The sequence below is a fragment of the Macrobrachium nipponense genome, chromosome 19, assembly GCF_015104395.2.
Source record: "Macrobrachium nipponense isolate FS-2020 chromosome 19, ASM1510439v2, whole genome shotgun sequence".
NCBI classification, from domain to species: Eukaryota; Metazoa; Arthropoda; class Malacostraca; order Decapoda; family Palaemonidae; genus Macrobrachium; species Macrobrachium nipponense.
Window position 1 is genome coordinate 56,262,075 of NC_061088.1, and position 14,068 is coordinate 56,276,142.

At 40.1% G+C, this 14,068-nt stretch overlaps 1 protein-coding gene across 11 annotated transcripts in view; it reads right to left on the reverse strand.

Annotated features, from left to right (window-relative positions):
* LOC135217153 (chromodomain-helicase-DNA-binding protein Mi-2 homolog) overlaps positions 1-14,068 on the reverse strand; it is a 272,789-nt gene that overhangs the window by 177,333 nt on the left and 81,388 nt on the right. For 9 of the 11 annotated variants that reach the window (XR_010315081.1, XM_064252898.1, XM_064252891.1 and 6 more), the window contains exon 8: positions 1,579-1,782. Coding sequence is in view for 10 of the 11 variants with exons in the window: in XM_064252898.1 (XP_064108968.1) it covers positions 1,579-1,782 (204 nt within the window). In the remaining variant the exon portion in view is untranslated. The remainder of the gene's footprint in view (positions 1-1,578; positions 1,783-14,068) is intronic. The other 2 variants (XM_064252940.1, XM_064252913.1) reach the window with 1 other exon arrangement.

Genomic DNA, 14,068 nt, shown 5'->3' on the forward strand with positions numbered 1-14,068 from the left:
GTGATATTGTTGAGGAGAGAAGACAGTAAAAGCTTTACTACAATAAGTATGTAAAAGCAGTACCAATTCACATAAAAAATAAAATGATATTTCACATAATGATGAGACATGAAAGCTATCAAATGCAATACAGGAAAAAAGAGAGAGAGAGAGAGAGAGAGAGAGAGAGAGAGAGAGAGAGAGAGAGAGAAGCAGACTGGGCTGGGATGATTAATTGCCCATTTCTTTAAATTCCACTCAATATGCCCAAATAATTTATGTTTGTTACAGTGAAATATCTATCTAGTGACAATTGCTTTTTATAATTTTTTACTACTGTAATAGTAACTCAGCTCTGTACTAAACAAACTGGCGCCTCGTTCAGCTTCTGCATGCCTTCGATTGTTTGTTTAACCAGCTTCCTTGTGAAAAGTTATTTTATCTCTTTCCTTTTCTTGCATGCCTGACTTATTAGTTTTTGTTTGCAAAATCCTCAATTTTATTTTAAAGTCTGCTATTTGCCAACAGTAAGTTGATGTGGTTTGGCATAATTAATCTCTTTCATGCACTTAAGATCCAAGTGTAAACACACTGATTACACTCTCTCTCTCTCTCATACATTCTCTTCTCTCCTCTCTCTCTCTCTCTCTCTCTCTCTCTCTCTTCTCTCTCTCTCTCTCTCTCTCTCTCTGACACACAATCAGATGCACACACCATCAATTCCTTTGATTATCCTTGTAAAATGTGAATAAAATTAATTTTGTTATCAACCTTTGCCTAATGCAACCATTTCAGTTTTCTCAAAGGGTTCCCGTCTCTCCTCCCTCCATACCCCAGCCGGCCGGGCACCATTTTCACCAAACTGTTCGTAAATCATACACAGAAAAAATAAAAGGTTGAAATTTTTACTTAATATAACGTACTGTTTCATTACTTTACACTCTTAATTTAACTTTTGAACCCATTAATAATAGAAAAAATGTGAAAGGGGAACATTTTGGGTAGGCTGGAACGAATTATCCTGATTCTCTTTATTTCTTATGATAGGGATATTTGTTTCATATTTTGAACAAATCGTACTTCCAATAGCCTTCTGGAACAGATGAAGTTGGAAGTCTGAGGTACTACTGTATTTCTATTTTGCACCGATAGCTGCAAGTACAATATACCCATCTAAAGCATCCTGTCATTAATGTGGTTTTATAACAAACAACCCAAATTTGTATCCAAGGATATTTTTACTAAGAACTGCTTACGACCAATATACTATGGTAAGAAATATATCCCTACTAATAACAGAACATTTATCAACCAAAGTCTGCATTTAATATACAGTATATCACTAAAAACTTTAAGGTAGTCAAATTGAAAATGTGATATCTTTTTTGTACGAGTCTATGTATTTCAATACAATGCATTACTTTGAATAAAAAACATCTTTGATAAAAAAAACTACAAAAGAAAAATGTTAAGAGCACAGCTCTGCAAAAACAAGAATGCTCCTTATCAATTATTATTTTACTTATACCAGGAATGATTTAAAAACTGAAACCATGACTGGAATGTTAAATAAACCTCAACAAAATAAACTTTACATACCTTGCACACTTTACAGTACTCCATATGTTCATCTTCATCTTTGACTCCCTCTGCCTCACAGTTGGGGCAAGACCACTTCCCTTCTGGTGCTTCCTCCAGTTCTGGTTCAAGGCATACCAAATGATATGCTTTGGGGCAAGTATCACAGAGGATAATTTCTCCTCCTTGCTGACAGACTTCACAGTAATCCTGATTTGGGGTAGACTGATTCAGTTAAAAGTAGAGTCAGTATCATGATTCGGGGGCCAATGTCACTTAATGTAATAATGATTTCCACACTTAGTGTAATCACTTTTATTACATTTAAGATATTACTGTAATTCATTTTACAAGGGTATAAAGTTGCTGGTTATATCAATCCTTTACAATAAACAAAAGAATGCTTTTGATGCTGATTTCAACAATTTTAATTTATTTAAATTCAGATATCTCCTTTAGCAAGAAAACAAAACAATTCATGTTTTTAGGCCTACTCAAATATAATACATTTCACTAGAATATTAATCAGTGTGCATATCATGCTTTAACATAAAAAACAAAGAAATAAAATAAAACACATTAAGAACTACTCTGCATTTCCCATATGTGCGAAGTATTTTTTAAATATCTGTGATGCAATACATACTAAACTACCTTGACAAGATGTGGAAAAGTGCATGATGCAAAACTGAATTGTCACTTCAAAACTGGAAGCCTATAAGCTATATCATGACTTCGTCAGTACTTGAGTTTACATACTTCGGTGAGTTGACCATGATGCCACCATCATTTTAAACTACAGCCAAAACATCTGGTTCCAGTATGTTTCAACTAGAATTTCTGTTATCTAAACATATTCAAAATAGTTAATATACTGTCAAATTTTTTCATGCAAATCCAAAAATTACGTTGGATGAATTCTCAAGTACCTGATAAAACACTGTAAAACTAAAATGACAAATTTGTTATCAATTTGTGTTTTTAATAGCTAACAAACCTGAGGTCTTAACAATACGATACATCTTCTGGCACCAGAGGCAACCAGTTAAAAAACAATCAAACAATCAGATTGTATAAGCAAAGAATCTGTGGCATCTGGCACCTAAGGCGTAGAAGAGGTGGAGGGTGGTCAACGACCACGCATAAGCCTCGTGACGCATTCTGTCTTTCTTCAACCCATGATTATTAGAGGGGCGGCTAGAGGAGGGCAGTCAACGTTAAGACCTCAGGTTTGTTAGCTATGAAAAATACAAATTGATTCAAAATTTGTTATTTGTTCATATGCGGAACAAAGCTTCAGTCTTAACAATAGGACAGACTCGTACTTGGAGGGATACATGAGAATCCTGAACCAAATGGAGGTTTGGTACACCCGACCACCCTTCTCAGAAATGTGAGCTCTTAAGAAGGGGGTCTAAGCCTGTGAGAGATTAGATATATAGGCATTTAAAACTCAGTCCACTGGGAGTAAACAATGAGACATGTCTCGATTCATTGCATTCATGGAAGATAATGAGAACTTCATCTGTTAAAGCAACAAACTATGCCAACCACAAGCAAAACCAAAAGTAAAACCGCAAGGAAGGACAATCTACATTCTCCATTGCGCCCTTGTCCATTCTACATTCTCCATTGCGCCCTTGTCAATCATCTTCAGCACTTCCTCTTGGAGAGCGAGGTACTTCAAAGAGCCTCGGGCGTACGCCCAGTGCAGGAGAGGATGATCAGAGAAAGGAGGGAAGTCGAATGAAGTAGCTACCCTACCCGACGGACATCTGCTACCGACTTTTCTGCTCTGTGCAATTGCCATTTGGTCAAATGGCCAACCAGGCACCCCCTCAACTGTGACAATGGGAGGGGAGTGATGCCCTCTCTATCAATGACCTGAACTACCCATGCCCCTAGGGCAACCCCCTCCCTGGTTTGGAAGAGTGAGACTGAAAGGGATGCTGCTGCTGCTGCTTCTTCATAGCAAATGCCAGCTGAGAGGCTCTAGTGGAACTCGATGGCTTTGAAAATTTCCTTGAAGTTGACTGCCTACTCTGCCTTGGAGGTGGAGGATGAGAATGAACCTTCAATTAATGAAAATCCACTGGACAAGTCAATCTTTGGTGTCAGCACGCCACCTGTCTATCACAGCCTCTAACCGACTTCTAGGAAAGAGGAACTGAGACTCAAGGTCTCCATTCCAGAAGCAACAAGGAATCCAAAGCTACAGAGCAAGCCACTTTAGAAAGGGCTGTGCCCCTTCTAATAGTGAGCAAGTTAGCCCACAAATTAACATTCAGATGTCCCAGGTACAAGATGGCCTTCACACCAGACTGAAGCAATCTGATGAAAAAAGGAGCTGACAGAACCTCTTGCAGAATGGGATGACGTTATCCTAGCCACTGCTGACGACCACTAGTCCAGCCACGAGACAGTCTGAAAGGCAGAAGAGGCAGTCCAAGGTAGAAGCCTCTTGAAAAGTCAATGAAGGGCCCTCAGCCCTAACCTGATCCAGGGTCAAGCGAGGCTTCAGACAAATTACATCTGAATTAACTTGCTTGCTCATCAGCTGAACCAGACTGGTCGAGTAATATTTCTTATGCTGAACTAAGAGGGGGAGAGGAGGGGGAGGAGGAGGAGGAGAGGAGGAGGTGGAGGAGGAAGGAGAGGAGGAGGAGAGTGAGAGAGTAGAGAGGAGAGAGAGAGAGAGTAGAGAGAGAGAGAGAGAGAGAGAGAGAGAAGAAGCAGCAGCTTGAATGACCAGTTGGAACAAAGAATTTTCTCATCCTGAGATCAAAGAATTATCATGCTGCAAAATCGAATGAGCATGCCCAGAACATTGTAGCTCTCATCAAATAAGTCCTCCCACCCTTCTTTGGGCCAGGCAAGGCCTCTATGCTTGTCTATGCTTGTGTAGGGGCCATAGAAGATGGAGAGTCTGAGTCCTCTCAGAAAGATTAATGAACTCAAGAATGAGAATAATATCCTCCATGTAAGAAGAAACTCCTGACTGTTCCCCCTCCTTTGGATTCTGCATTGAAACTATGTTCTAAAGTAGATGGCCAACAAAGATCACTATCACTTACTCTGGCCACTGGAAAGCTCCTCCTTGAAGGGTGAACATTACCTCTTCCCCTTAAAGGACTACGTCTGTGATGGAAGGAAATGGAGCGTGTCCGCTTGCGACAAGAGGAGAATCATGTACATAGCCGTGTGACGAATTACTCACATGGCCTTGCTACGAATCATGTACATGGCTGTGAGATGAACAATGTAAGTGAGACCATCTGGGAGAAGAAGCACAAACTCCTTGCCTATATGAATCACGACCCTTGACTCTGGAAGGCGAACGACATACGTAGGACCTCCTAGGAGAACGAGAAGAGGAATGCCTAGGCTTCTAGGAAATTGGTAAAAGATGATCTCCCACACCACCAAGAAGAGATGTAGAAGCACGTCTGTGATGTGAGACACAACTGTTGACAGCCTCATGGCCTCGTCTGTCTACAATGTCATGGCTGTCACTTGAAACACATCCATGGGGAAGGTCAAAAGGTGAGGAAGCTCTAGACTTAACATGCAAATGCAGGTTACGAAGAGAAGAATGTCTTGAAGGTCTAGGAGCAACTGAATCTCCAACCTGAGAGACTCTCACCTTCGACTCCTTCATCGGAGCCTTGTCATCCTTACGGCACACTCGAACAGGTCGAGTAGAACCAGTGAGAGGCTTCAAAGGAGACAATGAGGATGGTGATCTATGACATTTCCTCTGAGAGATACCACAATATATCTTTTGAAAAGCAGAGTCCAGTTTATCTACCATACCCTGCAAGAACACCTCCAATGGATTGGGAACCATCTGGGATGATGTCATGGAGGATGCTGGTGTGATGTCAGAGTAACAGGAGGGGGTTGTAAAGTTACTGGAACTGATGTCACAGGCTGAAACTGGAACCAATGTCACAGCATGTGTTGGACTCTCAGCCCGAGTTGATGGCCTTATTGATGGCGAGATAAAGGGCAAACCAGGACGAGGCGTAGTTACAGTTGGCATCTCGCTAGGTGGCAGCCGACGCGTGGTGCTGCCTCCTCCCTCCCCAAAGGAACTTCTTCCTCTATAAGGGGGGCAGCATTAAACAATGTCATCATGAGCACCTTCTGATACTTCCAAAGACAAATCAATGGAAGAAAAGGAAGGAGACAAGGCATTAATGGATGAAGATGCAGAAGGAATGAGCCTGGAAGAAGGGGAAGCAGAGGCATCCACTTGAGGAGGGGTGAATACTTTCCAAGACGGAGACATAGACTTCCTACGATGCTCCCTCTTCTTGTAGTTCTTCCACTCCATAACAGGGGAGGAACAACATTCTGGACATGGATTGGTAACATTACAAAAATTAGCACAACACCTACTTCAAGTTGTATGGGGGTCAGTCAAGGAGGAAGCTAGGAATCGTGAGCACAAGAATCCTGGAAGGCCGGGACACATGCGCTGACGCACCCGTGACTTCAACTTGGAGGAATCCATAGTATCATACAAAGCACACACATACACCCAAATACACCAAACAGGAAGGAATCAAGGGCTATCCAAAAAAACTGGCTTGGGAGGAGGAGAGCAAGAGAGAACATCTGTTCTCCAAGGCGGCTGAAGAGACTAAATGCATCACAGGGTTCATGCGTGGTTTTTTATGACCGCCCTCCACCTCTTCTACGCCTTAGATGCCAGATGCCAGAAGGCACAGGTTCCTAGCATATACAATCTTTTATTGTTTTTTTAACTGTTTTTCAGCTGGCACCACAAGATTTATCCTACTGTTAAGACCAAAGGTTTGTTTGGTATAGGAACAAATAAAAGAATATAGACAAAACAAGATCCACCAGTGGCACAGTGCTGGACACACAACTAACCCATCCTAATGCCTTAATCCTGCATCAGAGCAACTCTATTACCTGGCAGAGGTCTTTGGTCATAATATCTAGCTGAAGCTACTGAAGAAAGTTGAAACTAAGACCAAAAATATTATGATAACTGACAAAAATAAGATATTAAAGCAGAAAAGCTATCAATTATAAGTGATTACAGTACTTACAACTTCAAAAGCTGTGCCAAATTTTCATTGTAAATAATGATACCAACACCAAATATAAGCGCCTTCACCATAAACAGCAATACTTTAAAGTGTAATTTCCACATAATTAAAATGTATACAAAAAGTGTCAAAGTTAGCAACCATTAAAGCCTCATACCACCTCATTTGATTATTATGCTGCTATCAATTTAAAAGTGTGTCTATTTCAACATGAGGAAAAATAATGACTACAAATTGCCCACCAATCAAGTTGTTCAAAATTCACAGGAAGTCTGGAATTCATTGTGACAACAAATACATGATATAAATGATCCATTTTACTTAGTTTTCAAAATACAGGCAGTCCCCAGTTATTGGTGATCTCTGTTAATGGCACTCTAGCACCATAAAATCGGCGACTTATGGCCGATTTTCGGTTAATGGCGCCATAAGGTGCCTATAATAGAGTTATGGCTCCATAACATACCTAAAAGAGGAACCATTAACCAAACCTTGGCACCACATGCACCATAAATTGCTGGGTTTTGGATAATGGCAGTTTTTGCTAATGAGCACCCCGCCGATAACCGGGGACTGCCTGTAGTTAAAATTCAACTGACTGGATATTTTAAAGGGTCTGACCTTCTCACTGATGCAGACCCCATAGTATAGACATACTTGAAAATTCAGATATTCCATAGCCAATTCATTACCATATACAGGAATTCCAAGAAAAAATCCTAGCCAAAACTAACTTCTTTCAATTCCAAAGACTTATCCCAAAAATGCCAAACTTCTAAAATGTTTTTGTTGGTTGATTCATCACAAAATTACTTTACCAAGCTAAAACTGCTCTCCTAGACAATCTGATGTCTAGCATAGTACTAAAAACTCAGTTGAAATGAACTAACATTTACCTACAATCTCCATTTAAATGAACTAACATTCACATATAAAATAATTTGAATTTATTAATTTTTACCTTTAAAAATTTCTAAGTGAAAAAAGGAATACTATACTATGAAATTTCTTTTTTCTAAATACATCTTGATTAACAGTCACAATATCAGGCACAGATAAAATGCAACTAAAATCAAATACTTCTAACCTGACTACAACAGGATGCTGATATTGTTAGAACAGACTGCTTGTAAATTACAATGAATGCACCCCCTCCCTCTTAGAAAAAGAAACAATTTAATCAATTACTGTAATTTAAAGGAGGAATGATTAATAATTATATGTTCTTTTTACATGCACAGGGTAAGGATAAATTATTACTGAAAATACTTACAAACTCTCAAATGCAAAGGAGTAAAACTGAATAAAAAAACCTTACATACACACCCTAAAAACTTGTATTAAATGTTTTCTTTTCTAACTTCAAGTGGTTTGGTTAAACTATCTCTTACATACAGTTTTGAAGTTACACCACCTGCAGAATCTATATGCATTCAGGTGTAAATCAGTAAAAATAAACAACATATCAAAGATACACAAATTGACACCATATATCAAAGAATTTAAATTTCTTGTGTAACCTATGAATTTTGAATACATATTGTTATGAACAACCATACTAACTGAAAGCAAAGGAGAAAATCACATGAACCTCAAGCACACAATTTATAACCCTAACTACTTCCTCCTCTGAGGATGTGGAGGAAACCATGGAGATCGTCTGTCAAAGCTAATGGTGTATTAGAAATATTCTTTCTTCTCACACCCACAGTCAGTAAGCCAGAAATTCTCAAACCTGAAGGTTTTGCCCTCCTCAAATAAAACGTAAAAGTCATCTCAGGGCAGTGAAACATCTTTACCAGAGATAAATTCAGACAGGACTGGGAAAGCAAACTGTGCCAAAACTTGCCTAATTTTTGGCATATACAATTCCTGACAAGGCATAACTCATTGACTCTCCATGTGTAAAAAAGAGCCGAGAAGAAGACTATCTTCTACACAGGGTTAACTGGGATTAATTTTACAAGCTGATAGATAAGGAGGATGTAGAAAACCTTAGAAACAAAAGCCAATGCCCAACAAGGTCTGAATGAATAATTATAAAAGAATTCCCAATTTCTTCACCAAATCAGTCAAATATCTGTCACAGCTTGTCTTGGTCATGCAAAAGGAAAACTCAACAGAAGACCTTTCCGTATCTTTTTATGGCCGAGATCAATGAACCCCTATGGAGTTGTGAGAAAAAAACAAATAAAATCCTGCCACTGGAACAGAAATTGACTGGGTCAATAACTTTTTACTTTTACCAACTGGCAAACAAGCCCATTTCCCTTTAAAGGTTGGTACTTGAGTTCTTCAGTAGAGAAGCTGCAACTCAAGAAGATTCCCGTTTTGGAGAGCTGACAAGGACTCTGAATCTACAAATCCCCCCACCTTCAACAAGGCAGCGTCCCCCCCCGGGCCATGAGAAGGTTGGAACACGCAGTCAAACTAAGGTGGCCTCGATATGAAATAGCCTTAGCACCAGACTGCAAAAGCCTGAAAAGGAGGGAAAACTGACTATACCTCCCTCAACTCTATCTGAAGCCATTTTGGCTACTGCAGTGGACCACAATTCCAGCCAGGAGACAGTCTGGAAGATGGAAGAAGCCATCGCCTCCATAGCCAAGGCCTCCTGCAAGGAAAAAGGACCCTCAGAACTAACCTGGTCCAGGGTCAACCCAGGTTTAAGATGGACCACGTCCGAATTAAGGTGACAGGACATCACATCAGCTGGACCACATTGGTGGAATAATAGTTCCTATGCCACACGAGAGGAGGAGGAAGGAACTTTGAGGGTCTATTGGAGTGCAGTGAGCCATTTCAGTCCAAAACCAAGGTGTTAACATGTTGCAAGATAGAATGAGCATGACCCGACAAGGGAAGCTCAAATGAAGCCCTAGTATCTTGCCTTGGACCTAATAAGGCCTCTATACTCAAAGGGGTTATGGAAGTTTGAGCCTGTGTTCTACCCCCAGGGTTATTGAACTCACGAATGAGATCAACAACTTCAGATAAAGAAGACAGAAACTCCTGGCTCTCTCCCTCCTCTTGCTCCAGCAAAGGGGACTGATGATACTAAGGAGGAGGCTTAGAAGGATCCTCATCCTACCCTAACAGCACTAGAGAGGCTTCCCTAGGAAGCCAGGAATCATGTCTCACACTGGTTGGAATGGAACCCCTAATTACCAAAGATCGTGATACAGAGGGTTCTGGAACATGGCCATGCAAAGAAACTTGTACAAGGCCTCGATCATGGCCATGCAAAGAAACTTGTACAAGGCCTCGATCCAAACCATATACGCGTTTGTGCGATGACTCACATACACGTTCACGGGACAAAGCACGTACAGGACATGCAACGAGTCACGTAATTGGCAGGGAGACGACGCATGAGCACGATTTTGAGATAGGGAACGACACCGTAAAGAACTTTATGTCAAGAGACCAATCCCCAAGGTCCTGGTCTTTGGGAGGTGGACATAAAAACATGTCCATAAACTATAGCAGCCTCGTGTTCTTGACCGTCAACTGCAGCATGCAGATAGAAAAGCCTTTGGAAGGTGGAGGAGACATTGTCATAACAGGCACTTTCAACTTCTCAACCCTTAAATGCCTATTGGCCATATTAAACGTTGACGAAAATTATCTGTTGGGTGCTTAATTGACATATGATACATCGATGCAAAAATTTTTTTTTTAAAATGTGGAAAAATAGTTATAGGACTACTTGGCAAACACTTTTGAATCACGCACCTTGAGGGATGCTGGGAGTTCACGGATCAAGCTGTTGTTTTGTTTACAAGCGTTACCCAGGCGCGCACGCGTGAATATCTTTCTTCTCGCACTAAAAAGCATCAGCGACACATCTCAGAAATTATTTCGTCACTTTGAAGTAATTTTTGCTCCATTCTATATTAGCCGTTACAGAGAGTTTTATATATGTAAATGTGCATAATTTCATGTAGAATACAACAAAAAAATAACCCATAGTTGTAGCTTTTATCAGTTTTGAAATATTTTCATATAAAAAACAGTGTCAAAATCTCAACCTTCGGTCAACTTTGACTCGACCGAAATGGTCGAAAAATGCAATTGTAAGCTAAAACTCTTATATTCTAGTAATATTCAATCATTTACCTTCATTTTGCAACAAATTGGAAGTCTCTAGCACAATATTTTGATTTATGGTGAATCTACCTTCATTTTGCAACAAATTGGAAATCTCTGGCACAATATTTTGATTTATGGTGAATTTTTGAAAAAAACTTTTCCTTAAGTCAACACGGTAACTCTGCCGAAAAAATCACAAATTCTTTCGTCCGATTGTTGTAATGTTTGCACCATTTTATATTAGCCGTTACATGAAGTTTTACATATGAAAATGTGTGCAATTTCATGTAGAATACAACAAAAAAATAACTTATGGTTGTAGCTTTTATCAGTTTTGAAATATTTTCATATAAATAACGATAGAAAAAATGTGACCTTCAGTCAACTTTAACTCTACTGAAATGGTCGAAAACTGCAATTGTAAGCTACAACATTTACAGTCTAGTAATATTCAATCAATTACCTTCATTTTGCAACAAACGGGAAGTCTCTAGCACAATATTTTGATTTATGATGAATTTTTGAAAAAAACTTTTTTTTACGTCCGTGCGTTACGAATTCATGCATCATATTGTGATAATATTTTCTCTGTGTTGCTTTGATCATTTTACAATTTGTTATATATCAAAATCATCGCAATACAATGTGTACAATACAATGAAAAAATAATTAACTCATTAGCTTTAACGTTTTGCTCACAGCGCGATTTGTATACAATTATATATGAATTTTTTTTAGCGCTCATATATTCCAATATTTATATATGATAATTATATTTTTTTCATTTCTGATGGTTGCATACTAAACTTCAGGTAATGACAAAAAAAAGGAGCCAAAAATGAACTCTTGATCTTGAAAACTAAGCATTCTGTGATTTTAGGAGGGAAAAAAAAAAAAAAAAAAAAAAAAAAAAAAAAAAAAAAAAAAATCCGCTTCGGCGCTCACTCCCAAAAGCCGCCAGCATACGGGAGACACTTTCGGAAATACCGGCTCGGCGTTTAAGGGTTAATCGGAGCTTTATCATCTTTACGACGGACTGGAACAGGTACAGGAGACGAAAATGGTGGATATATAAGGGGGTAACACTTCTATGATCACGAATATGTACTTGTGAGGGAGACACACAGCTGTGTAGAGAAGCGGACGAAACACTCTTTCCAATCGCAACTCTTCCGTCATCACGTACACATAAGGGAGAGACATCGCCGTGTATAGAAGTCGGCGAAGCACCCGTGACAACTCTCCTGTGGTCACAAACACTTACATGTAGGAGGGGGGCACAGTTGTTTTGTAGAGCAGTTGGCGAAGCACTCCTCTCACCCGCAATACTTCCATGGTCACGAACATGTACGCTTAAGGGAGACACAGCCGTGTATAATAGTCGTCGAAGCACCTGTGTCACTAGCAACTGTTCCGTGGTCACGAACACATATGTATAAAAGGGAGGCACGGCCCTGTAGAGCAATTGGTGAAGCACTCCTCTAATCCGCAACACTTCCATGGTCATGGACACGTACATATAAGGGAGAGACATGGCCATACATAGAAGATAGCGAAGCACTCCTCTCACTAGCAACCTTCCCATGGTCATGAACACACATGTATAAGGGGGAATAACGGCTGTGTAGACAAGTCAGCAATGCACTCCTCTCACTCACAGAAGATGATGCCATAAAGTCCAAAATCCTCCGTTTGACTCCAGGGCGAGGAGGAAACGGAAATGAAGCAGGAGAAAATGGGGGGGGGGGGGGGGGGGGGGGGAGATGGAGCGTTCTCCCTTTACAATGTTTCTTGCTAGAGGGGGGTGGGGAAGATTCATTCATTCTACATCTCTTCTTTTCTTGCCAGACAGGGCAGAATACCTCTCTCGAAAAACAGAGCCCAGCTTCTCAAACATAGCTTGAAAGAACGTCTCTCATAGTTCCGTGAGAGGAGGAAACGTCATTGGCGAATGAGATGCCACCACAACAACGGGAAGAAGAGACGCCACCACAACAACGGGAAGAAGAGACGCCACCACAGCTGACGTCTTGACATTTTGAATAGCAGCGGTGGCCAATGGCCTCACAAACACACTGAAAAGAAATCACGGGCAAACAAAGTAACTGGCTTGGAAGGAGAGCGAAAGCGATTGCTCTCTAAGGCGGTCAAAATAAGGCTAACGTATCAAGAGGTTCCAAGCCTGGTTGGTGACCAGTTTCCATCTCGTATACGCATGAGTTGCCAGATGCCACAGATTCGTTGATTTACAATCTTTGATTGTTTTTAACCAGCTTCCACTGGCACAAGATTATCCTATTGTTAAGACCAAGGGTTTGTTCCGCATATGAACAATCGTGTACAGTTATAATATGCAAGATAATCAGTCAACTAAACTTGTAATGAAATATGTTATAGTAAATCAAAGCAAAAATGATGACAACACATACCTAAGTTTGCACGCACTCACTTGATCTCATAATGAACTTTCTGGGTTTGTTTATTTTTGTTTATGTTTTTGGTACAGTCGCTGAAATATTACATTAAAGCATATATACAGTACATTTTCGTTTGTATGGTGCTTTTACGTTGCATGGAACCAGTGGTTATTCAGCAACAGGACCAATGGCTTTACGTGACTTCCGAACCACGTCGAGAGTACAGTACTGATATATAAGAGAGAGAGAGAGAGAGAGAGAGAGAGAGAGAGAGAGAGAGAGAGAGAGAGGAGAGTTACAAGGTATAGGATGTGTGCTCACTTCTCTCTAGGATCAGCTTTTACAATTCATTCACAGTGCCCTAATGATTTTGTCTAGCTTCCTTTTAAACTCCTCCACACTGTTGCTGTTTACAACTTCTGGTAGCAGTTTATTTCATGTGTCACATATCTTGTATGTAAAGAAGTTCCCACAATGAGATGTGTGGTATCTCTTCAGTTCTAGTTTCCACCCATCATTTCTTGTCTGGTTTTTGTTTAACGTAAATAGGTTACCGTCTACTTTTGTTTTGCCTTTCCGTATTTTGAATGTTTCTATTAGTTGTCCTTGCAATCATTGTATTTCTAAGCCATACATGTTCAGGTGCTCTAGTCGTATTTGGTAACCTATTTGCCAGATGGATGGAATTAACTTTGTGCCTCTTGCTTGTACCCCTTCTAATCTATTCATGTACTACAGTAACAAAGAGTGTTGTCCGTCCTCTGTGCACTGTTGTGAGTGATCAATTGCTTGTTTGGATTATTTATTTGTGGGTGTTTTTGTGATATGCGATGCACTATCCTGAACCCGTGGTTTTCGTTGCCGTACCTGCAGCATCGCAGGTGCTGTTAGTTATGCGCATGCTGCTGTGTATTACTTGTA